The sequence below is a fragment of the Haliaeetus albicilla genome, chromosome 25 (genome assembly GCF_947461875.1).
Source record: "Haliaeetus albicilla chromosome 25, bHalAlb1.1, whole genome shotgun sequence".
NCBI classification, from domain to species: domain Eukaryota; kingdom Metazoa; phylum Chordata; class Aves; order Accipitriformes; family Accipitridae; genus Haliaeetus; species Haliaeetus albicilla.
The window spans coordinates 17386916-17410160 of NC_091507.1; the positions used below are offsets into that span (position 1 = coordinate 17386916).

The 23245-nt window shown below is 43.7% G+C and overlaps 2 protein-coding genes across 3 annotated transcripts in view; one reads left to right on the forward strand and one right to left on the reverse strand.

Moving 5' to 3' along the window:
• MAP4K4 (mitogen-activated protein kinase kinase kinase kinase 4) overlaps positions 1-23245 on the forward strand; it is a 383820-nt gene that overhangs the window by 115302 nt on the left and 245273 nt on the right. The window lies entirely within an intron of this gene.
• On the reverse strand, positions 1575-20800 carry CREG2 (cellular repressor of E1A stimulated genes 2). Of its 2 annotated transcripts, XR_011322092.1 has the most exons (5): positions 20370-20800; positions 18283-18452; positions 7033-7146; positions 4656-5224; positions 1575-3288 (listed from the first exon to the last, which is right to left on the reverse strand). XR_011322092.1 is itself a non-coding variant. In XM_069770098.1 (4 exons), exons 1-4 carry the CDS (start codon positions 20778-20780, stop codon positions 5077-5079), a joined length of 843 nt encoding a protein of 280 aa, XP_069626199.1. In that variant the 5' UTR covers positions 20781-20800; the 3' UTR covers positions 1575-5076. The 2 variants fall into 2 exon arrangements, 1 of the variants encoding a protein (XP_069626199.1); XM_069770098.1 differs by having other exon boundaries at positions 1575-5224.

A 23245-nucleotide genomic window follows, 5' to 3' on the forward strand; every position in this document is an offset into this window, starting at 1 on the left:
GTTTTTCCTTCAGAAGTCAACAGCTGTGTGATCATATGTTGCTACCTATGTCATCAAACAACGTTGTCAAACCTAGGTAATGTCCTTCCTAATCATGATTGCATGTTGCGACTGCTGACGCAGACAGGGTCTCGTAGAGCCTGGAATAGTTTGTGTGTAAGGTGTCATCGGACGATAGCCATGAGCTCAGTGAACTGCCCTACTCTGTGTCAGCACCAAGGCCAGTATGTTCTCAAGTCTGTTCCAGAGTCAGTGGTTAAATAAACAAACAAATAAATAACTTCAAACCCAAAGTATTTTTTTTAAAGTAACTCTTTAGCATTCTCTCAAAATACTTGGCAGTGTTAGGACTCTCTCCAAAGGCACTAAGCATTGTGAGAACAATATTAAAGTAGCAAAATCAAGAAGACAGCGAAGACTGAGCAGACAAAATAACGTGGAAGAGGTGGTGGAGAAGGAATTGGAAGTTGAGGGAAGAACATGGAAAAACTAGAGTTAATGAAGAAAAAATTAGGAAAAAGAGGATAAGGCAACAGAGGAGCAGGAGTATGTTAGATGGGAGAAGGCACATGGAGGTGGTGGCAGAGTAGAGGCAGGTATAGGGTGAGCCTTGTTGAAGGACAGCAGGTGACAATTCAGAAGGAGCATAAATTCAGTGTTTAGCAAAAAGCAGATCAAAAAAAGTGACAGTACTTTACTGAGTCCAAAAACGTTCTTCAAATGAGAATTTTTTTGTAAAAAAGTGAAAGACACTTAGCGTAATCAGAACAGACATCACTCCGGAAACAGGATAAAAGTAAAAAGAGTCAGTACAAAGGAGAAGAACAGCTGCAGGAAATGTTCTTTTAAGAATATGGAATCACTGGAAATAGGAAACTGATGCCGACTGTGATGTGTAGAGGTTAGGAAACTGTTGTCACGGTCCTCACAGCGAATGCAGTTCGACCAGTGGCAAGACAAAGACTGTAAGGTGTAAATAGGAAACACGGGCTCTTTCCTACAACCTTTACCGGATACAAAGTGAGAATTTTAGTGGGAGAGCTTGAATTTTGTTGAAAGGAGATGGTGCGGGAAAGCAAGATGAAAAGGTAAATTGTCAGCCTTGGCTGAAGAAAACGTGCTGGAGGAAAGTGGACAGCACAGAACAAGCTGTACCAAGAACTTGTAAGAGCAAGGCTAGCAAGGGAAAAAACAGCACTGAGGAAACTTCCAAAATGCCATTAATGCACACCTGAGAGGTGAGTGCTCAGTCCCCACATGCAGAAAAGCACAGCAAATGTCGTTAAGAGTGACATTTAGCTGCCAGAGTGAAAGCAAAGCTTACAGTAATGAGAAGACAAAGGAAAGATAAAAGGTGCTTGGCTAGACTTTTCTCCCCAGAGAAAAGCAAGGCTGTACCAAGGCAGATCTGAGTCTCAATTCCCAGAAATATTTTGAGAGACATTAGCTTGGTTCAGGAAAGCTGGAAAAAAGAGCAGATGTTCGGATCAGATAGAAATTATAATGGCTGTCAGCAAAAGGTCAGTTACTCTGGCTAATGCTGTACTGCAGACTCAAGAATATTCTAACTGCAGTTTCTACTTTGCAATTTGTTTTATTTGCATTTCTTCTCGATAGGCATTTTGTTAACAACATTCAGTATCTTTAGGAATCAAAATACATTGCAAATTGCAATACACATCCAGAAACGAGACAGGTTGCATTTCATCCACCGAAGTGATGAAAATTTCATCAGGGATGGAGCATTCTTTGGTTAAATAAGAACAGCAGTCCAAACTAGCTGTGCTTAAATCCTGTACATGCATTACATTTGCACAAATTAGCAAAAAGTGAGAACCCCAGTTTAGAACTTTGTCTTCCTTTTTTCAGCAAGTATACAGACATGACTAAATGCATCTCTTAAATATTGCAAAACCACAGTCAAAGTTTTAAATAATACATGTTGCACAACAAGCTTTTTGGAGGAAGCTACAGAAATAAATATAGAACACATGGAAATAAATTACACATCAGCTAGTGGAAATGCTTCATAAATTCCTAAGTGCTTATCACGACCTTTTATAAAAATGTTTATTTGATCTAATACTTAAAGCACAACAAATAAATAGGATTTTTGCTATTGACTTGAAGCAAGATCGGAATGTTTACAGTCTCGGGGAACTACGATTTTATTGTGCTATCTCAATAACACTCTTTGGGTTAAAAGCTTTTAACAAACATCACTTACCACGTGATGAACAATATCACTTGAGACATTTGTCAATTTAAAGAAAAATTGGAAGTAGTATATAATTAATAATTTAAAGACCAATTAAGCAAACTACTACCGCCTCCCCTTCTTTCGCTCCAGAAAATTCCATTCAAAACCTGCAGGTCATATTTTTGATGAATTTCTACAGACTTTGAAGGACTTTTATGGTAGCTATTCCTTGGGAGAAGGAAGCATGAAATGAGAACAGGTGATTTAAGACTGCATGTCTTCATGAAGCCCCTTTTGTCACTTTACATGCCCTCACCATTTCATGTTTTGAGGTTCTGTCAAGAGCCTCACGGCAGGGCCATACAGCAAAGCTTCTTGATGAATGTGTCAATTTACAACACAGAAGCTACTCCAATTAATCTAGGTGTGCAGGGAGACGGCCTATAGCAAGTAAGGTATTGTAAATTCAAAACCTTAGTGCACACTAACTTCTTAAACAGTTAAAGCTCTACTGAACATCGCTGATACAATCCCTTACTGCTTTAAGGCAAGAGTGTTAATAAGTTAACGGATAGGACATAGGACCATGTCACTGTTACCAGGCTGTCTAAGGATGTAAGTGAAATTGAGAGTATAATAACAGCAGCATTTCTAAAATTCTTCCTCTCTTCTTCAGCTTGTTTAAACATTAAGCTGGTACACTAGATGTGCTTAATCTGTGTGTGTGCGTGTGTGTGTGTGTGTTTAAGGTCAGGGGAGAGAATAGGCAGTTCAGGTTTCTCTGTGAATAGTAGTGAACTGGGATAATGAAACATGTAATTAAAGTTGCACAGAAACGTTAGATCTGTGGAGAGTCCCTTACAGGGTCTAGTACTCTGCCTGTTGAACTCAGTTTTAAAAGTCCCATTAATCCTAACGGGCAAAGTATCAAATCCAAAGTGGACAAAGACCTCCATGGCAAAATGATATGAATCGAGGAGGATTTCACTTGATGGTATTCTATGAATCTGTCCAGGATGGACTGTTTTGCTTCAGTACTACACAGTGCAAGATTTGGGGGCAAACTCAAATGGGAAAATGCTGCTCACCTGCCAAGAAAAAAAAAAATGAAATAGATTCAAGCAGGACACTTCCTCCTTTTCCGTAATTACCTCTGCAAAAGATCTGCACTGCTGACAGAGTCTCTGGCAATGAAACAAGAAAAAAAAATGCTTAGCGAGTGTCTAAACAAAGTTTTTCCCTGAATTTGTCTTCAATTCTTACAGAATATCAGGAACAGTAGTGATGCCCAGAGCCTTGAACTCACCCAAGGGCTAAATGGCCCCTGGTAGTTAAACCAGCACGGTGCCCAGCTCTGCTCCAGGAATGACTCCCTCTCGCCCTGCCTGAACCAAAATAAGCTCAGCTACACTTAATTGGCTTCCAGCTGGTCATAGCTCACACAGCTGCGTCTGAGCTCTGCCCGGGGATTAACCTGTACAAGCTCAGGTCACTTGCCCAGGGACCCAGGCTCCTCCTCAGCCCAGCCGTGGTACGGGCTGGCGTCCAGAGCTCCAGTGCCTTCCCAGGGCTGCTGGAAGACCTTCCCCACAGGCACGGAAACCCCATCTCAATGCGTCTCTTTCTTAATGTAACAGGGAGAACAGCCGTATAATTTGCAAACTGTGTAATGACTTGGCTGGTTAGCCATGGGACCTTTTTTCCTGTGATACCCTTAGGAACTGTGGAATAAGTTTACCAGGACCTCTAGAGAAAGGGCTGAAGGTGAATAAAATACCTTTGAATTCCTTTGGTATTATCACGAGATGCCTATTCATAATGTGTTTGCAACAAAGTTTGCACTTTCCACACCAAGAAAATGAGTTTTTCATGGCCTGAAATATCTACCTATCTTTAGGATATTTTTTTAAAAATAAATGCATGAACAAGCCCTTTAAAACTTGGTGAGGGAACAGAGTTAAGGGACTGGCTCCACCCCTAGATGAGATGATGGTTTACAAACATCAGTTGCACAAATGAGTTAAAAATAAAATGGTGGCTGGAGAAGAGATGCAAAAAAATCAGGACTACAGGCTATTAAAAATACTTTTCCTGTCTCATAACAGGAACTGGCTAGCTGAAAACATTTACTTAAATTCTTCTTATGAGAATGTTTATACTTGTATTAGGATAATCCTTGGGGGGCTGATTTGGTTTTGGCCCTTAAGGTGTTTAACCAGCTTTGTGTCAGTGAGAGACAAGTTATATTGGAGCCGTGTTGTTTGAGCTGCTTGCATTTTTTAATACTAAAAAAGAGAATTTCTACTCAATTTCCAAGTGAAATATCAAATTATCTAATTAGGGAAAAGCACATATAGAAAATACAAGTTAGCAAATGAGGACAGCTTTAGCAAAATATTTTTTTAAACTTAAATATCTAAATTTGCAGCTATTAAGTTTCTCTTAGAGTACTTACAAATCAAGGGAGACCAAGCAGCAGTAATACCTCCACAATGCACAGAAGGTTCTGAGTAGGCAATTTGCTTTTTCTGTAAATCAGAACATTATATTTAGCACATACAGTAGTTTCCCTGTGGGTGCACAGCAATAGAAGTCAAAACAAACAAATACAAAGCATTTTTAAGCAGCTTTTAAGATGATGCATTGCCTGTTTGAAATGACAAGTTTGTACATTGCAGGTTAGGGCTAGTATCCTCCTCTCCTTTGTAATTTGAAAGTCTGTGTTGGTTTATTTTCACTCTGCTCCATGTGAGACAGGGCTATTTTGAAGCCTTTGGGGGGAAAAAACAAATCACTGTAAAGTAACCATCCAGCATGAAATTTTTAAAGTGTTTGGAATGGAAACTCAGAAGATCTCTATCTGGAAGCCCATTCAATCATCCTTTACTTGGAACTGCTTTTAAATACTCTTCTACTGCAATGGCAGAAACTTCTCCATACCAGCTTTGAAGCCAGATGTGCTCAATGTTCATTTTCATGAAGAACCACTCATAGCTACGAGGCCACTTTCTTACCACCGGGTGCCTGGAAGGACAAAGAAAAAAAATTTAAAAGATGTGCCAAAGCATATGCATCGTCTGCTTTTTTCTTCAGCCTAGTGTGTTCGGCCAGAGTGAAACCTGAGATCTGAGAACCACCGCCATTTGTCTTTTTTGCCCTCCCTTGCAGTAAGGTTTATCATCTTCTACACACCAGTTTGGCGAGAACTGCAGCGAAAGCAGCCAGCGAACACCACCTTCCCCTGCTGCAGAACCCCATCTCTAAAGGCAGATGCTGTTTGGTCTGCAAGTAAGTAAAAAACAGCTAGAGGAGATTCTCTGAAGGTGTGTCAGGGTTGTGCTTGCATCTTTTCAAGGGAAATGGTGTTCTGAAACTACTACGTCCTTGGTAGCAGTTGTTGCGGTACAGCAGGAGAGCTGATACACCTGGCTAGCAGGCAGAGCACAGCCTCCTTGAGCTGTTGCCTGCTAGAGCCTTCTCGTCCTCTATTTCTGTCTCGTTTCTTGGGCTTGCCTTTACAGCTAGCTCAGAGAGACCCTCCCTGCCAGCAATACTGGATAGCGACGTCTGGTCCCCAAGCCCCCACGGGTGCCTCTGCAGAGGATGCCGTGGGATGCTCGGCAGCAGCGGACAGAGCGGATACGACAGCTTGAGTGGCAGCGTTCACAGGAGCACGGGGGAAAGTCGTGCAGGTGGGGACAGGGTTGGCCCGGTCCCCCTCTGCCCCTGCAGAAGACCCTGCAGAGGAGGTGGTTGGTTGGGTTGAGCTGGGGTTTTCCACCATTTTCTGAGTTGTCCCTTTGAGCACCCACGACTGTGGCATTGGGAAGTGGCTCCAGCTGCTGCCGGCGTTGGATGGGGTGAGCCCCGGCAGCCCTCACCATGTCAGTCCGGGTTTTGCTCCCTGATGGTGGAGCAGCTGCTGCCGAGGTGCTGGTGGACTCCGGCTGGCATAGGCATCTGATTTCTGTAGTTTGTAAAAAAGGCTTGGATGCCAATATAGCCCCCATCTATCCCTGGTCCCATTTTTGCTATTGATGGGACACCCGCTGACAGGGTCCCACCCTAACCCCTTCCAGCAGGCCAGAGAAAATATCGCCTCTGGGCTGTTTTGGATCCCAGCTCATCCCAGTTTCCCAGCAGTATTGGATCGACCAGGCAGGGTACGCCTGGAGGACCATCCCCAGCAGCCTGCGTGGGAGGCATGTGCCCCAGCTAAGGTTTGGGCTTTTCACGCCTGTTATTCTGAAGACCCACAGGAGGGCATGGGGGCACTGCTGGGGGGGTGTATGTGTCTGGGTTGTGCTTGCATCTGTTCAAAGGAGACTGTTCGGTAAGTATTACGGCTTTGGTAGCAGTTGTCTTGGTACATCAGGAGAGGTAATAGAATGTAAGCTCCACCTTGCAAATAGGTGCAAGCCCAAAGGCAGCAGAGCTCTGCTCTGTCTCTGAGTAGGGGGCTGTGGCTGAAGAGCATTACCTGTCCTAAGGTGGGGAGGAACCATTAAAGGTAACAAATACACCCTAGATTTACGGAATCTCTCCTCAGAGCCAGGTGAAATATTTTCATAGTCCCCCGATTATAAACCATGTGCTTTACCGGAGTCCAATATTGACTAATTGCATTTCCATATTTCATTACCTCAAGAGTCAAAAGGAGGTCACACAGCTTTGCCTGTCGTTCCAAGCCACACAGGAGCCAACATGCTTTGTGGCCCCAAAGTAAAGATCAGGCTTGTTACTTCTCGGATTTTCCGTACCAAACAGCCACATCCGTATATTTGTCTCAAACCTGCGGGTTGCACTGTACTACGTCCCTGTTACATACAGACCTGGAAAACATTGCTTGCTTGGCAAATTCCACTTCTTCCGGAGGGACCGTGACCATCTGTCCTGTGAGAGTCAGCCTGGCGCACCTTGGATCCTCCGGATCGATTACATTTTTTCTGTGCACAGAGAAAAATGCTCATGTGTAATAGCTTGGTTTCTTTGTTAAGGGTTTTGGAGAAATACGAATTCCTTGCAGATCTTTTCTGCACCCAGCTATAACATTTGGGGGGGGCTCTTGAAGGAATATTCACCTGAAACAGATCCCTGCTGTAGATATTTGCTTAATCTTAATTTATGCTCTCAAAAACTGGATGAATGTATCTTAGATTGTAAAAAATGTGAAAATGGCAGTTTTCCCAGATATATGTACAGACCTAAATTCAGGATTCTGAAAAGAACTAGCGAGATGGTTATTCTGTGCCTATGCCTACAAAATAAGCATGCATACGTGTAGTTGTGCGTAAAACCTAAGGTCTTTTCCTTGTGCCTATCCTAGAAACTCAGTCCTTGTTAATTTTTACCCATTTTTCAACTGCTTGACATCAAAGAGACAAGTAAGATCTATTAAAAAAAATTCTCCCACTGCCTTCATCCCTCAGACCAAGACAGGGAGGGTACTTGTTGCTTTTTGGCTCTTTTTATACAGTAATAATAAATAACTCCCATTAGTAGCTGTGGGGCAATTACTGACCCTGACATATACAGTACAACGATATAAATCATAAGTCAATTGACCAGTCGCAAAAAAAAGCTGTATGAAATGACTGCAAAGGCCGGATCCTGGCAAGTGCTGAGCAGCCCCAAGTCCCATTGCCAGCAGTTTGAGTCTGCTCAGCATCTCACAGGACTGTCTCCCCACATAAGAACATAAGCCTGAAAAACTACATCAGGAAATGAAGACTGTATTTCTTTTTCTCTGTGTTTTAATCGGAAGCAGCAAATCACAGTAAATTACATCTCATCTGTGTGCGATTTTACTTAAAGATCTTGGCTTGAGCCCTTTAGCCTTAACTGTGTGCAATCTGCAATGGCTTTTTTTTTTTTTTTTTTTTTTCTTTTTTGGTTCTAATTCTCAATATGTGTCTATTGCATGCAGGAAACATATGGGCATCCTCCTGCAGCTAATTTAACACCTGCAGATTCCCCACAGATGGTTATGAAAGACTGTGTAGCTCACTGGATAAAGTATCTGCTTTTATAGATAAGGCCGTGAACAGAAATACGTAAGGAAGTGTAGTGGGCTGATTGATATTCAGCTATGCCCAGTAAGCACTTGGCACCGTCTGTAGCCTGAGCTCCAAAAAGCCATTTGCAGTCACATCATCTCTGGGATGTTTTTTTCAGCATCCTGTTCGGACTGGAGCAGCAGTTGTCTGAAGGGGGTATTCAGCTTAATGACCTCTGGACAAACTCCACTCCTACTCTTTTTCCTCCACCACACTTTCTGCATGGGAGGAAGGACAGCTGCCAAAGATCAAGCTCAAACTTTCTGTTCACATCAATAAATAATGGTCTAATTTTCTCTAATACTTTTTTTTTTTAAATTTTGAAGTAATAAATGAGTGGTGTTCTGAGCACCTGAAAATCTGCATTCCCTGCCCTGGCGCTGGGTTTCTTTCTATCAGTGTATATTCAGCGTATAAACTTGTCTATCTGGTCACCTTGGCATGCTGCAGATCCTCAACACTAACTCCTGCAGCATGCTGAAGATGGTGTTCCCCAGCTGGCCGACAGTGCCCTGAGAGCGTCCTATCCCTAAGCAGCACAGCTCCATGCCCCGGGGACACCCGTAGTTCCTGGCATTTCTTTTGCGAAGGCTTCGGGTGTTGTGTGGCTGTTCAGCGCCCATGGCCCAAGGAGAAGCTCACCCACCAAAATACGAATAAATATAAGCACATAGAGTGTATATAGCTGCAGAGAGAGGAGCTGAATCCCACAGACAAAGGGTGTCAGCCGAGGACCTGCATGTCCAGCAGCTGGGACAGTGCGGATTCACACTCCTCCAAGTGTTGGCCCTGGGTAGCAGAGTCCTGAAGTCCATTTGAAATGATCTCCTGATCTATTGTTATCTTTTGTGCTTCATCTCAATACTGTATCAACACCCTCTACATATGTTTATATAATTAACTTGATGATTCTTAAAAATACAGAAGGGAAGAGACTTCTCACTAGTAAAATTTCAGTTCAGAATATTGCTTTAAACTAATAACCATGTATCTGTGCGTATGAAACCATTTCCTCTATGGTGAATAAATATAATATAATATAAATATAAGTATCATGAAACAACTGAAGAGCCAGTAAGAGCAGGCATATTTGCAAGTGCCTTTCTTGGGTATAGCTCCTAGGTAAGACGTTGTTAAATACTTTCAGAGACGAATTAGAAAGGGATTGTTATTAAAGGATGTCTGCATTTCACAGAGTGGATCAAGGCGATAGATTTGGGCGTGATCAGGAGCAGTGAGAGATTTTGGTCCGACACCTTCTCAAGTTACAATTATTTGATCTTTTTGTGCAAGTATATGTTTATTCTAAAAGTGTACTCATTGATTTTGAGTAGGCAATAGACCTGACGTTGTTGTGGTTAAGCAGTGAATCCTGCCTGCCTTTGCTGAGATGGTTTTGCCTGATAGGACTAGTGTCAGATGTGACTCTTCCCCGATTTACAGGAAAAACTGCTCTCCACATATTTGCCTGACAACAAAACCCCCACACTGTACATCCATATCTGGAATAGTTTTATTTCTTTTTTTTTCCCTGGCTCCTTCTTCTGTTTGCAGTTTTATGTATGTTCTTGTGAGTCACGGTGTTACACTGACACACACAATACTATCTTCCCAGTGAAAGGTTTTCAAACTGAATTTTGCACATTGGAATAATATACTGGAGGGTCAGCTTGTTTTTCTGGGAAATGAGGCAGACAAATTATTTGTTGAGATTACGTTAGATGGAGTTTTGGAAGAGCTGAACAGGACAATGATACAGTTGAGTTCAGTATGCTGTGTTACTGCCTTGTTGGCTTTGCTTTTAGCACTGCCTCTTACCGTAGGTTTTCTGTTTCAGAATAGGAACCTTGTATTCTAATCTTACATTAGCATTGGTATTTTCTTTATCAAAGGAGCCCTTCACATGCTGAAGTAAATCTGTTTCTGCATCGTTTTTGGCATAGTATTTCCCTAATAATGTGTGATTACTTTTATACTCTTTAAACCATCAAAAATCACTAAACTTAGAGCTACCACCTCTAACTCCACTGTGAACAGGTCTTGAATTTTCAGTGGTGTGACCACTGCAACTAATGTAAATGCAGGCTTTGCTTCCCAGGAGGAAAGGGATATAGCCAGGGATATATCTCATATTTTAAAGATAATAAAGATAATAATCTAAAGATAATAAAGAGATACCAGGGATAAATACGTATATTTACTAAAATATTCCTCCCTCACATCTGTAGATGTCTAGTCACGCATTCACTAGTCACTTCTTGCCTTCTGTATAAATAAACACATACTCAGCTCTCAGTCCTTGGGTTCCTTTTATCTTGTTGGCACAAGAACAAGGAGGTGCGGCGGAGCGGCTTTATATAACATTTGTGTGCTGCTGACTGGGGGCGAGGGGGAGGCAGAGCCAGGGGAGAGACGGCATGCCGGTGACACTGTCCCTCCGTCAAGGAAACCTGAGGTGGCTTCTCAGGCCCTGTCTTTACCAGAATCAGGTCCTCTGTCTCCCTGGAGAGGATTTCATGAAGGCTAGGATAAAATATGAACTGAGGGGAAGAGAAAGCAGGGAACTGTGAAGGAGACCAAGCAATAGGGAACACGTTTTGGGGGGGGGGGGGTTGTGCTTATTTAAAATACATACACCTTGTTGCAGAAATTGAGGGAAGCCAGATTAAAATGGAAGAAGATTCAGTTTATGCATTTTCTAAGAACACAGTGCATTAAGAGAGATCATCTTAATTATTCATCTGATTTGTGAAGAGAGAATTGATTGTCTCTGTTCCTCTGCTTAGAGTGAGCAAACTAGGTATGCAGAGTTTGACCCAGTCCAGGCAGTTGTCTCTTCCAAGCACGTGAGATGAGAGCATGAGCTGCATTCATGTACAAAGGTGCCAGCTTTACTGAGCTTAAGGAGAAGTCTCTGTCCCAGTGAAATACATTTCCCAACAGCAATGCAATGCTGTTGAGCGCACTGCTAATGAACACGTCCCACTTATTTTACTGCATACCGCTTCTGCACTTTCTGGGTCATGGTTCAAGCGTGGTTCAGGGTAAGGAGTGCCACCGACTCATTAAATTGTTTACTACATTAGCCATCTCTTGGATTTTAATTAGAAGGTTCCTATACAACAACTAGCCAAGTCCAGATCTGATGAACTCATAGTTCAGGCTGATGCGGTTATATTGCCACACAAGATGATGGTGTTGGGACTTTGTTAGGATTCTCTTTTGCAGTTGAGATCTCTCCTTTGACTGATGATGCTCTATCTCCTGGTTTCTGACCAAAAGTATCCCTGAGTATTATGTTCATTCTCAGCCTCTGCAGTTAGTGAGGTGAAACAGATCTGGCACAGATCAGCAGTAAAGGCAAAAATAGGAGTTTGGGAGGCACTTGGGAAGGAAAGCCAGATGTCTCCAAGAAGGAATTGCTAGGAGGAAGGCAGGAGGGTTCAGTAATGCTCCAGGGCCTGGGGGAGGAAGCAGGGGTCTGTGGAGGGGAATCTCTCTCTTCTTTTTCCCCAGCCTCCTTTTCCCACAGAGGAGCTGCCATCTTCTCCTCCAACCCCCTGAGGAAACAGGACCCTCCATCCTCCCTGTCAGGATCCATAAATCCTGCCCATCTCCCCTGAACACCGTTCTCCCTGCCCTGTGAGAAAGCACTGCTTCTGCCCCTCTACTTCTTGAGCAGAATGGAAGAGAAAAGAAGTTGGGAAAAGAGCTTTCTCCTATTGCAGAAAAGGATAAGCCAGCGAAACAAGAAGAAAGCCCCAGAGAACAGTTTTCCTACATTTTGTTTCTCCTTTAGAGCATGCAGCTCAGGTGTGGCATAGGGGCAATGACTGTCTCCACACATCCTGACCTCTGCTCTAGCGGCAGCAGCAGCCGTACAAAGCCATGCAATTAGGACGTGGGGACTGGCTGCTGGAGCAGCTCGTCCCTGTCACCTCCCACGGACACCAGGTAGGCTCCCTGTCACCCTGCGCAGGGCTCCTTTTCGCCTAGCCCCAAACTGGGCACGAGGTGAAGACTCAGAGTTATTTTCTAGTATATACATCATAGGATTTTTTGTCCCCTGAAATCTACAGAAAGGAAGGGAGGAAATGCTATGTCCTCAGAGAATTATTGTAAAGTGCTTATCATTTTGATTCATAAATGTGATTAATTTGGAAAAGCAAGTTAACCTCCTCCTACCTTTCATTTGCTCACCACTAACTACCAGAGTCTCTGAAGCAGAAAGAATGTATTGGTGCTGCTAATCTGCGTGGCATGAACGTCAAACAAAATCTCTGCTGAAAGCAATTTCATAATCTGAAAAGCTGTTGCTGGCCTTCAGCTGGATACGGCTGTGCAGTTTTGCCCTGCCCTGCTCCGATTTTGACAAGAATTTCTTTATCAGCCGTGTCTGAGAGCCAGTAAAGATAGTTAAAAGACATCTTTGCTTTTGCTTTTGCTTTTGGAAAAGCAGTCTTCTGTTCTGAGTCTGAAGTCAGGCTTGGGAGCTAAAGAATATTGGTATAATGGCTCTCCTGCATCCAAGTGAGCCTGTATCCATAGTATACCTGTTTTCATGTTTTAAATCATTTCACTCTCCTAGATGATGATCCTTCCTAGAATGTTTTAATTAGAATTTGTTAAGTGAAGTCAGCCTATCTTCGTTGACAATCACAATTCATTTCTTTAGCTGAACTCTGTGTTTCAGACAGGAAACTTTTATATAGTTTCACCACAGACAATTCACAGGGGAAAAAAAATGAATCAGAGCATCAACTATTTCTGTAAACAGAGTCAGAGAAACATATACTAGTTTGCTAGACAGGGATTTTGGGAAGTTGGTTATTTAAGAATACAGGAAAAATAATAGTAATTTAGAGCTATATTGTGTGCATTGGGTCATGATGATAGTAGGTTTCATATTTGGCTTTCTAATTTGGTATCTTCCTGATTTTTTAAATACAGATTTTTCAGGAACAGCTACTGACATAATTATTTGCATATGACTAAAAAGAGCCAATATAAATACCAGAATGAGAAATGTGTCTGTGCAACAGAACCAGGAGGTGGATCTCAAAAAGTGAGGGATGTCTGGATTCAGCCTTTGTCTTCTGCATGCGTCATTTCTCTTCATGTGAAGGTGCAGTGCCAAATCCCTTTGTTATATTCATCCTCATATTAACGGATGGCGACTCTACAAACCCAGAGGCAGCTATATGTTGGATGGCCAAATAACGCCTCAAAAGTTGTGTCTGCCACCCATGGTAGGCTTATCGTCTCTCAGGATTGCCCCGGAATGAAGTCGGCAGTTTATGCACGCTGCCGATCCGCCACGCACGCTGCTGATCCGCCATGCAGCAGGGACCTCAACCCACCGAATCACTCTCCTCTTCCCGTGGCCTGGTGGTATAGAGAAGCGCTGGAGATGCTCAGCGCTTCCCGTCAGCCTTTTCAATGCAGAGTTTAGGAAACCATCCTCCAAACTAATAGCAAAGGAAAACAAACACATGGACTGACCCCAAAGTCCATTGCTTTTCTTTCTTTCTTTTTCCCTTGTGTGAAAACCAGTTCACGGCAGCCGTGTAACTGCTCCTGCTCTAAGAAAGCTGCAGTTGGTCCCTAAGAATGTGCTGAACCTGATGTCAAGGAGGTGACACACGTTTAAAATTAATTGCCTGTTTTCCAGACTGCAGCTGTAATGAGGCAGGCCCAGGAGCTTACTTGGAAAGGGAGATCCTCTGAGCCGCCTGTGTGTTGGGAAATGCGTTTAGAACAATAGCTGCTCTATTCTTTAATGTCAGGCTCGGTCTCGCTCCCTCTGAAAGCTATAAGAATGGGACTCAATCTTTTCAGCTTGTCTGTGGCATAGACATGCCAGCTTAGTCTATTTATAGCCCTGAACCATTTAATTTCTCTTGCCTCTATTACCCATTTATCAGCCTTCAGATAGGATGCAGTGTAGTTACTAACGAACGCTTTCTGTAGCCTGGCCATCAGCGAGCCTTCTCAGAGCAGTGCAGCCCGTCTCCTCTGGGAAACGGCAATCTCTAGGTCAGAGAGGAGGACTCCAGACTGTAACTGCAACATTATAATGTCTTGCAATTAGTGCCTATTCAGATGCATCGCAGCTCTCTTTCATTATTAAATGTTATTTCTCTTATTAGTTCAGGCTTTTCAAATTTTCTCTCCAGCTGATTAAATATTAAGGCTCGAGCACCAAAAAGGCCACTCTCTATTCCTCACATCCCTGAAAGTGAAAATAATTATTGTCAAAGTTTGGAACTTGAGTCTGTTCTGAAACAAACCAAATGAAATTCGCTACTAAATAAATTTAATATCAAACTGATGCACATGCACACAAGTCACTTGATACTCATTAGATACAAGAAGACTATTGAAATGTCAGCTATGTTTTCTTTCTAAAGGCCAAAAATTTCTTTTGCGTGCAATAGGTCAGAAGCATTTTTCAGGAGAGTGCCAAACACTCCCAGGAGCATTGACTACAGGGATCGACCAGCTTTCACATTTATTTTAATTCTTGCAACTCAGAGTAGGTTAATAATGAATTTCTAATAAAATTCCACATGAAAACAAGCTACAAATACATCGCTGGCATACAAGGACATGAACTTTCTCACGGAGAACGTTAATCATTTAGCTATTTTGTATAATTATTTTGAAGCCAAAACAATTCGTGATGCTCTTGACCAAGAGAACTTCTGGTATTAAAACCATCTACAAATGACACTTTCCTTTGCAAAGAAAACCTCACAGACACCATTTTAATGCTAGCAGGATCTGAGGTCTCTCAGAGTAAAAGGTCTTGCTCTCGTATAGTGAGAGTAAAGAAGAGGAAGAAGAAACCTGCTATACAAAACCTGAGCCACCACGTAAAGCTCTGCACTAAGGATGCTGCGTGCTGTTTGCATCCAGCGGTGGATCCAGTGCTGCAGGCAGTGCTGGGACAGGTCACCCCAAGCACTGGCAGCAGGACCCGGACATGCTTATTGTTTTATTTACTGTCGCGTTGCCCACAGAAGCCCTTTCTTTGGGGTAACGGTAGAATAGTATGCAGGGCTGCAGTTTAAGATGTTGCTAGTTTAAAATGTAAAAATCACTCATGGGTAGTTTTAAATGTAAATTAGTTTCTGACCCTGGTTACAGGGGGAAGGGAAAGAAGGAAGTTAAAGTCCCAGTGCCCACAGGCTTCCTGGCTATGAGACGGCCCCAAAGCTTGCTCACATTTTCCCAGTTATCATCAAAAACACAAACTGCAGCTCAACAAATGTCCCAGCTTTTCATTCTCCGTATTGCTTGTTCTTTGCACTAATGCCAGCCAACATCTGTTCCAGATGAGAACTCCAGAAATAATGAAAAGCAAACTGAATGTAAGAACAAAATAAATAATGCAAGGAGCACTGATCAGACTCTCAATCCATGTACTCAATTCAGTAGTAAGCTCAACATTTAGAGTACGGTTACGTGCTAAAATGAGGATGTCCTATTTTCTTTCCACCTTCCCCTTTCCCCTCTCCTTTGCACTCCTCTGGCTCTTGGGGAGCTGACTCAAGTTACTAACCCAGTAGAAACCTCACCCAGGAAAAAAATAAAAAAAGGAAGAGGTTTCTGCTGTGTTACTGAGCTAAAATAGGCCCACCATATGGTCAGCTGAAGGGAGGGGGGTGACTGCATGGCCAGGAGCAGCAGCAGCCATGCAAAGAAAAGGAGGACTGGCAGAAAACCTTATTCTCATCATCGGGTTAATTTTCTTCATATTTATGTTTCAACTCAGGGTCAGGCAAAGCCCAGAGCTGATGTGGGAGAGAGGGATAGGTGGACACCACGTGACTGGTGGTGGGGAGGGAGAGTAGGGATGTGGCAACTGGTAATTAGTTTGGCCTAAGCTGTCTTGGAAATCCAAGTTTAGCAACTTGGCAGTGCCCAGAGAGCTCTTCTCGCCAGAGAGCACAGTCTCAGGAGGGGACTAGAGAGTCGGGTGGCAGAATCCAGGTTGCCCTGGCTGCAAGACAAACAGCAGCACCTTCTGGCACACGGAACAAAAGGGTAGTGGTTTGGTTTGGAAATTAATAGTTACTTAATAGAAAAACAGCGAATAAATATTCTCGAAGGCTTGTGATGAATATGAATTTTGTATTTCTATAAATCATGCAGCATTTCTCTTTTGTTGGTGAATTGGCACTTCCCAAACAGGTAAATCAGGCAGCGACCTTGCTGAAACATAAAAGGCAAAGACTTTCAAGAGTGGCTGTTTCAAGTCAGGGATGAAAGGCCACACTTAAGTGCCTAAATGGGTGTGTAGTTTTCAGAAGTGCTCAACACCAGCAGTTATCATCAATGGAAGCTGCTCTGAGCCTTGAGCCTCTGAAAATAGGGCATTGGGTAGGTGCTGGGACACAGGACTTAACATACATTTTTAAGCACTTGGTCTAGATATTGAGCTCAGTATTTGATTGAATGAAAGAGCTTAGAAAGCAGGAATAAGCTCCGTTAGCCTGTTACAAAAGAACTGATACATTTATTTATTAAATGATTAATTGAAAATATTTAATGAAATCATTTTAAGGAACAAGCAGAACCATTGTTAACTTCACCACTCTGTTGACCTTCTCAAGCACTCAAAGCTGAATTACCTTAACAAATGTTGCGATGGAAGGTTCCTATTAGAAGTTTGATGTTGCAAGGGGAAGCCGTGATTTCCATTCCTTGGGAATGGGATGTCAGCCTGAAATCACTCACACTGCTTAGGACTAAGAAACGTGTTATTTTGCCACCATGTAGCTCTTAAGAAAACAGTATATTCTGGAGACAAATACAGACAAGTGTAACACTAATGTGCTTGATATTTGCCATTCACTGCTTTTACCAGTGTTGCTCTCAACTAGCGGGCTTGAGAGGCGGGATGATATCCAGGGCAATCCCCAGCTGGGGAAATCTGGTATCCAGTTCTTAAGGTAAACCTCTCCTCCCCCAAAGAGGACCTTAAGTTGGGGTAAAAACTTCCAATGCCATTTCTTTCTGAAGCAGCCTGTAATTTCCAGTTCTTCTCTCTCTCTCTCTTTGGAACATCAGCTAAGATCTGCTTTGGTAAGAGTCCTGTCTGACACAATTTTGGTGTCATGCACCTCGTCACGTAAAGAGGCCTTTGGGAATAACACTTCACACAAGGGTGACCCAGCCAAGTTTGCCACATGTTTGACTGCAAACAAACATATGGCAGAGATACGTCTTTTTCAAGGAGACGAGCACGAAGGGGGAAATTGAATCATCTTCGAGTTTACATACATACATTTTACACACATAAAGCTTTGGGACTTATTCATTGTATGTATGATTAGGAAGAAGTCAACTCACTGCTATCTCTGGAGAGATGAACCTGGGGCCAGCTGTAGATCAGTAAATCTCAGACCTGGCTTCCTTTATGTGGGAATCGTTTACCGACTGTTTATGATCTACAAGGTGCCAAAAATTTGTGATATCATACTCAATTGTACCCTCTGAAGAGGTGGAAATTAGATTGAGTGGCATGGTCCTGAGCATGTAATTTGTGAACTGGGAGCCTGAGATCCCCTTACAGACCCTGGAGAGCTAGAGCCCTGTCAACGCAACCAGCAGGACCTCCAGAGCTGCTCAGCAGAGCAAGGGTGTCTGCTTTACCCTGACTTGGACAGCCCTTGAAATTCTATGGACTTTACTGACTAGATCACCATGGCCTATAATGGGATCTCGAACACCTAGATTTTATCTGGCGCCGCCAAGAAGAGATTAAAATTTAGGTACGTTAATGTGCGAGCTGAAAGCCACTGCAGCTGTTGGTGTTACAATATACTTTAGTGACACTTCTGCTTTTCTTTACCATGCTTTACTGGGGCAACTTACTGCAAAACAAACCTAAGGAGGAGCTTGTAGCTGATGGTGAGAGCCAAAAATAAATGCAGGATATTGAAGGCAGGGACCCAGCATTTTGTTCTGATGACTCTGTTCCCACTGAAGGTGGTAGTAGGCGGATAAACCTCTCGTTACCTGCAGAAATTTCCATCTGCCTCTGGCAGGGTCAGAGAAGCCACAGGATTCTTCAGGAGGTCTGCCACAGTGTTATCCTTTGGCGTCACGTAGAAGAAAGGGATTCCGGTGCTGTTATTGACGGGACCGTCGCTGAGAAGTAAGCAGTTCCCATAGGGCATACCTTGGATCTGCAAAATGGAAATAAGCAACTGGTTACATCTTTGCACACAGAGGGTTTACAATGTCGGGGATTCCCTCAAGGGCACTAGCAGAGAGGACAGTAACCCCCAACTGCTCAGTCTCCCACTTTCAGTTGTCATCGTGAGACAGACCTTCTTCTAAATTAGATCTATCATTCTTCTACGAAAACAGATCTCTCCTCTATTTCTTCTTTCCAGTCCTGGCCATGACACTACAGAGAATATTTTCTCTTCCACTGAGCTTAAATGAACTACCAAATTAAAAATGTTTAAGTGCATTAAAATCAATGCTATCAATGCCGTCAGAGGGACAGCAAGGAGCCAAGTTTCAAAAAGTTTTCTCCCATACACTGACCTGTGTACACACAGTGGATGCAACGCATGCAAATATGTCCTTGCCCAGTGGTGACACACATTAATGTTCTCCATAACGATTTACACTCCTACTATGCTTTTCATCCCATTATAAATCACAATGACAGATACTTAATGAATTACTGTTTTTTCATGTCTTCAGATCTTTCTTTCCCCATGGTCAATTAGAAGTTAAATAGTAAAATTATCAGTCAATACATTAATCCAATGTAACTGGTAAATGCTTTCCAGCAAAATCAAATTAAGTATGAACAGTTAATAAGAAACCCTGGATGATGTTATTACCTGGATTGCATGCTTTCTGATTTTTAATGTTTATATGCCTTTAAAATTGTAATATAGTGCTTATAGTGCTTATAAATGGTCCTTGTTAACATTCCTTAGAAGGAATGCTTTAATGAAGCTACATAATGTAGAAGCTAAAAATACTTGTTTATTATTAAGAGTTACAGTGAAAAAAAAAATAGTAGCTGTCAGCAATATTGCAGGACACGTCTCCATTGCCTCAAATGCTCAGTCTGTCATGCATGGTTAACGTTACAGTGGATTCTCAAAAAGAACTGGGATCGCAAGTAGCATAACTCAGCATTCGGAGCAGCGGCACCCCCCTCATCAATTCCAAATTTTATTATGAATCAGATTTTTCTGTATTACCTCTGCGTTGTAACTAGAGACAGCTAACTGCACACTATATTATGGCTGTAAGTCCACCGAGGGTTTCTGGCGAGAGCATAAACCAGAAGAGTTAAGATCATATGATTTAACAGGATTTCTGACAATCTGATGTAGAATTACAGGCCTCTTGTGCGTACATATATATTTATTTAATGGCATCTTTTTTTATCCTGTTACTTTGTGTTTCACAACAACGTAAACTGCTGCTAACTCAGCCAAGCTTTCTGAAGATGAATGTGCTTCCAACTTTGTCTGTTTTTTAAATTGTAAGTTAATTAATCTGAAAATATTTTCCAGAGAAAGTTAAAGCTGTCTTTTTTTTTTTCTTTTGTCCGGGTGGTATTGAATGCTGTGTCTCATTCCAACCTTTCATTATAAAAAGTCAAATATTTTAAAGCTGGAAAAAAAAAACCCAAAACCAATGACCCCCATTCTCCAGCGCAGCCCAGCTATTTTACTTAATGCCTCTGACAGAGAAACCATCCCGGAGGCTGGCACAGCTGGCCCGCGGCGGGACGGACAGATTTCGTGGTAGCCCAGCAGGCTCTTCTTCCTCCTCCTCCTCCTCCTCCTCCTCTTCTCTCCCCCGCTCGCCGGGTGACAGCCAGAGCCCAGGGGAGGCAGAGGGGGCTCGGCCCGACCCGAGGGTGCCGCAAGGGAGGGAAATCCCTCTCCTCTCCGCACCCGACCTCGTCGCTCTGGTTCCGGCTTAAAGATTTTACTTTTCCCCTTCCTCTCCGGCGCGGTTTTGCCAGCGGTCCCCCCCCCCGCCCCCCCAGCACCCCGAACGGGATTTCCCCTCCCCGGAGGGGTTCGTACTGGTTCCTCCACACACACCCCACACACGCCCCGTACCTTTCCGTGCGCGGCCCGCGTAGCCACGAAGCCCCAGGTGTTGTAGCGGGCGAGGAAGCGGGCGGTCCCGGCTCGGCCCGGCGCCCCGCCGCCCTCCCGTCGGTAGGAGAACATCCTGGAAGGGGCAGCCCCCTGCCCCGACCGCCTCCCCCCCGCCGGCCCGGAGCCCAGGGCCGAGTCCTCCCGGTAAGCCGAGGCCGGGTAGCTTTGCTTCCAGAGGCCTCCCGCCTCTTCCAGCAGCGCGGGCAGCGCTTCCTCGGTGGAAGAGCTGTGGAGCTCATCCTCCGCCGCCGCCTCCTCCCCCTCGGGCAGCGGCCAGGACACCGAGCTGACCACCACGTACCCCCCCGCGCCTCCCCACAGCAACGCCGCCAGCCACCACCACAGCGCCGGCCGCCGCCCCGCCGACATCTTCTGCCGCAGCTCCTCCCGCCCCGCCCCGCAGCACCCTCCGGCGGCCGCCGCCCGCCCCGCAGCCCCCCCCGGGACACCCACCCGCCCGGGACAGCGGGACACCCCCCCGCGGCACGGCCGGCCACCGGAGAGGGGGAGCGGAGCGGGGAGGAGCGGGATGGCGTCTCGTCTGGTGAGGGGGCCGCGGGGCCCGCTGCGCCGGCTCGGGGAGGGTTTGGGGTTTTTTTTCACGAAATTGCTTCGCCGCGAGTCCTGCCAAAGCAGGCACGCGCCAAACCGTCGAGGCGGAGGCGGCGAGAGCTCTGCGTGTGTTGGGGAAAAAAAACAACGGAGAATCCGTGAGGGAAAGCTTCGTTCAGACCCCGGCGAGACCCCCAGCCCCAGAAGGAAGGCAGACGTCGCCCATGCCCGCGCTCCCGCGATTTGTTTTCATATGCAAGGACGTGGAGCTTCTCTTAAATTCTACGTTCCCCAGGCAAGGTTTTAATTAGGCAAAGGTTTGACTGAGTGTATTGACTTTCCGTCAGCGGCCCTGTTTAGGGAAGGCGCTTTTGCATCCTGCTCCTTCTCTGTTCTTGGCAGTAGACCCCTTCGGGGAGGCCACGCAAACTTGTAATTCTTTAAAATACATGCTTGTAAACTTTCATCGCAGTCCTGCAAATTATTTAAGGAGTACAGGTTCAATAGGAGACGGGGAGGAATGCATCTCACAGGAGCCTTTGCCTTTCACAAGGTTCTCAGCTACATCTAACAGACCTCACCCTTCCCTAGCTGTGAAGAACAGGTTACAAGGTCGTCTGCTGTTGCAACTTCTGCTTAATTGCTCCGTGAGAATACGCTGCATATCTAATTTAGAATGTAAACTCTTATAAATAAAAGCGGACTGGAAAATATTGAGTATTTTTAGCATATCTTTTTCCTAGACCCCCTGCTTTGTTTTTTATCTTCACCAGAAAAACCTGAAGGACAGTGAAAACGGGTATAATGGGCCTTAAGGCCCAAATGAGTTCTTCTGACTGGGAAGATACTTCCCTGGAGTACGTAATCCCTCCACCAAACTCGTAATCTTACCAGCAAAATCGAATGCATGACTACCTTTTTCCTTTAGCACATGGCCCTGTCTACATCTGCTGTAATACCACCCTTTTGAATATTGATTCCCACTTCAGTGCTTGAGCTGAGACAGAAGAACGTAGATGCAAGTGGAAAATAAATGCAGATCTCCAAAATCCAAATGAATGAAAGCTTGCTAAGCTCCTGACACGTGCTTTTCTCTAGTTCAGCAAATCTCCCTTCTTAAAATAACAAAGCAGTTGTCCCTTCTTGAAATAACAACCAGGCCCAGTCAACTCCCTGCAGACGTGCTCTTCAAAAATATTTAAAAACCCAATCTCCCTGGTGTTTCAGGGAATTTCCTCATGCAGTTTGATGCACGCAAGATACAAATTTCATACTCTGTATTTACTGTTTCATACAAACTTATTCCAGGGTTTCTCCTTATAAGAGTCTTTGCTTGTACTCTGCTTATAGAACAAGTTCAAACAACCTAGTTTCTAACATAAACAAATCAATAACATTATATACAACGTATTTTATTTCAGTTAATAGAATTATATCTGAGATACTGACTCTTGTGTCCTGCAGAAATGCGCAACAAGGCAGGAATTTCTCAAGACATAGGAATTAGTGCTAAGTTGTACATGCAATAAATATAACTTTTAAATTACGCACGGTAGACGCAAAGCAGCATTGACACAGAGTCAGTCATCTGTTCTGTAGCTTCCAGATAAATTTACCACAATGACTTCAGGTAGGCCTTCAGCTTTACTGGTGACAAAAAATACAAGAAATAGATAAAACCAAGCCACAAATATTTCACCTTTTTCTTCTGAAGATTTATTCAAATAAAGTCAAACAACCAAATCACGTGACAATTTAAAATAACTGCGTCGTTAGCACAGTTTTGCATTTAGTATTTCCAGAACAAGATCTTAAATTTAAGAGGATGAAAACAGTATTTCTTAAAGTTGTATCAAATAGTAAGAATGGTCTAGCACAAAGAATTGTCAAGTGAGGCTGGTTTTCTCTGAAGATTTGCTGTTCATCAGAGGCAAAAAAGTGTCTGTCCATATTTTTGAGTAAGAATTACTTCCCTTCCAACTCAAAGACCCAACTCAGTAAAAGTTTTAGTAATTCTTTCTTCCAAAATGACCTGGATGAGCTGTAAATTAGAAAAGAAACATGGAAATGTTTTGACTGTAGGAACTGTAAATAATTTGTTTCTCCCTTCATTGAATGAGAAAGTCATCTCTGTTCTTTTCTGCTGAACCTGAGCTATTTTACAGATACCCAATCTTATTTTACATCAATTAACCCAACAAGAGGAGATACACATTGGGTTTCCTCATAGGGTGGCAAAGGTCTGATAGGAGACCACATTGACTTTTTAATACATCATTCAC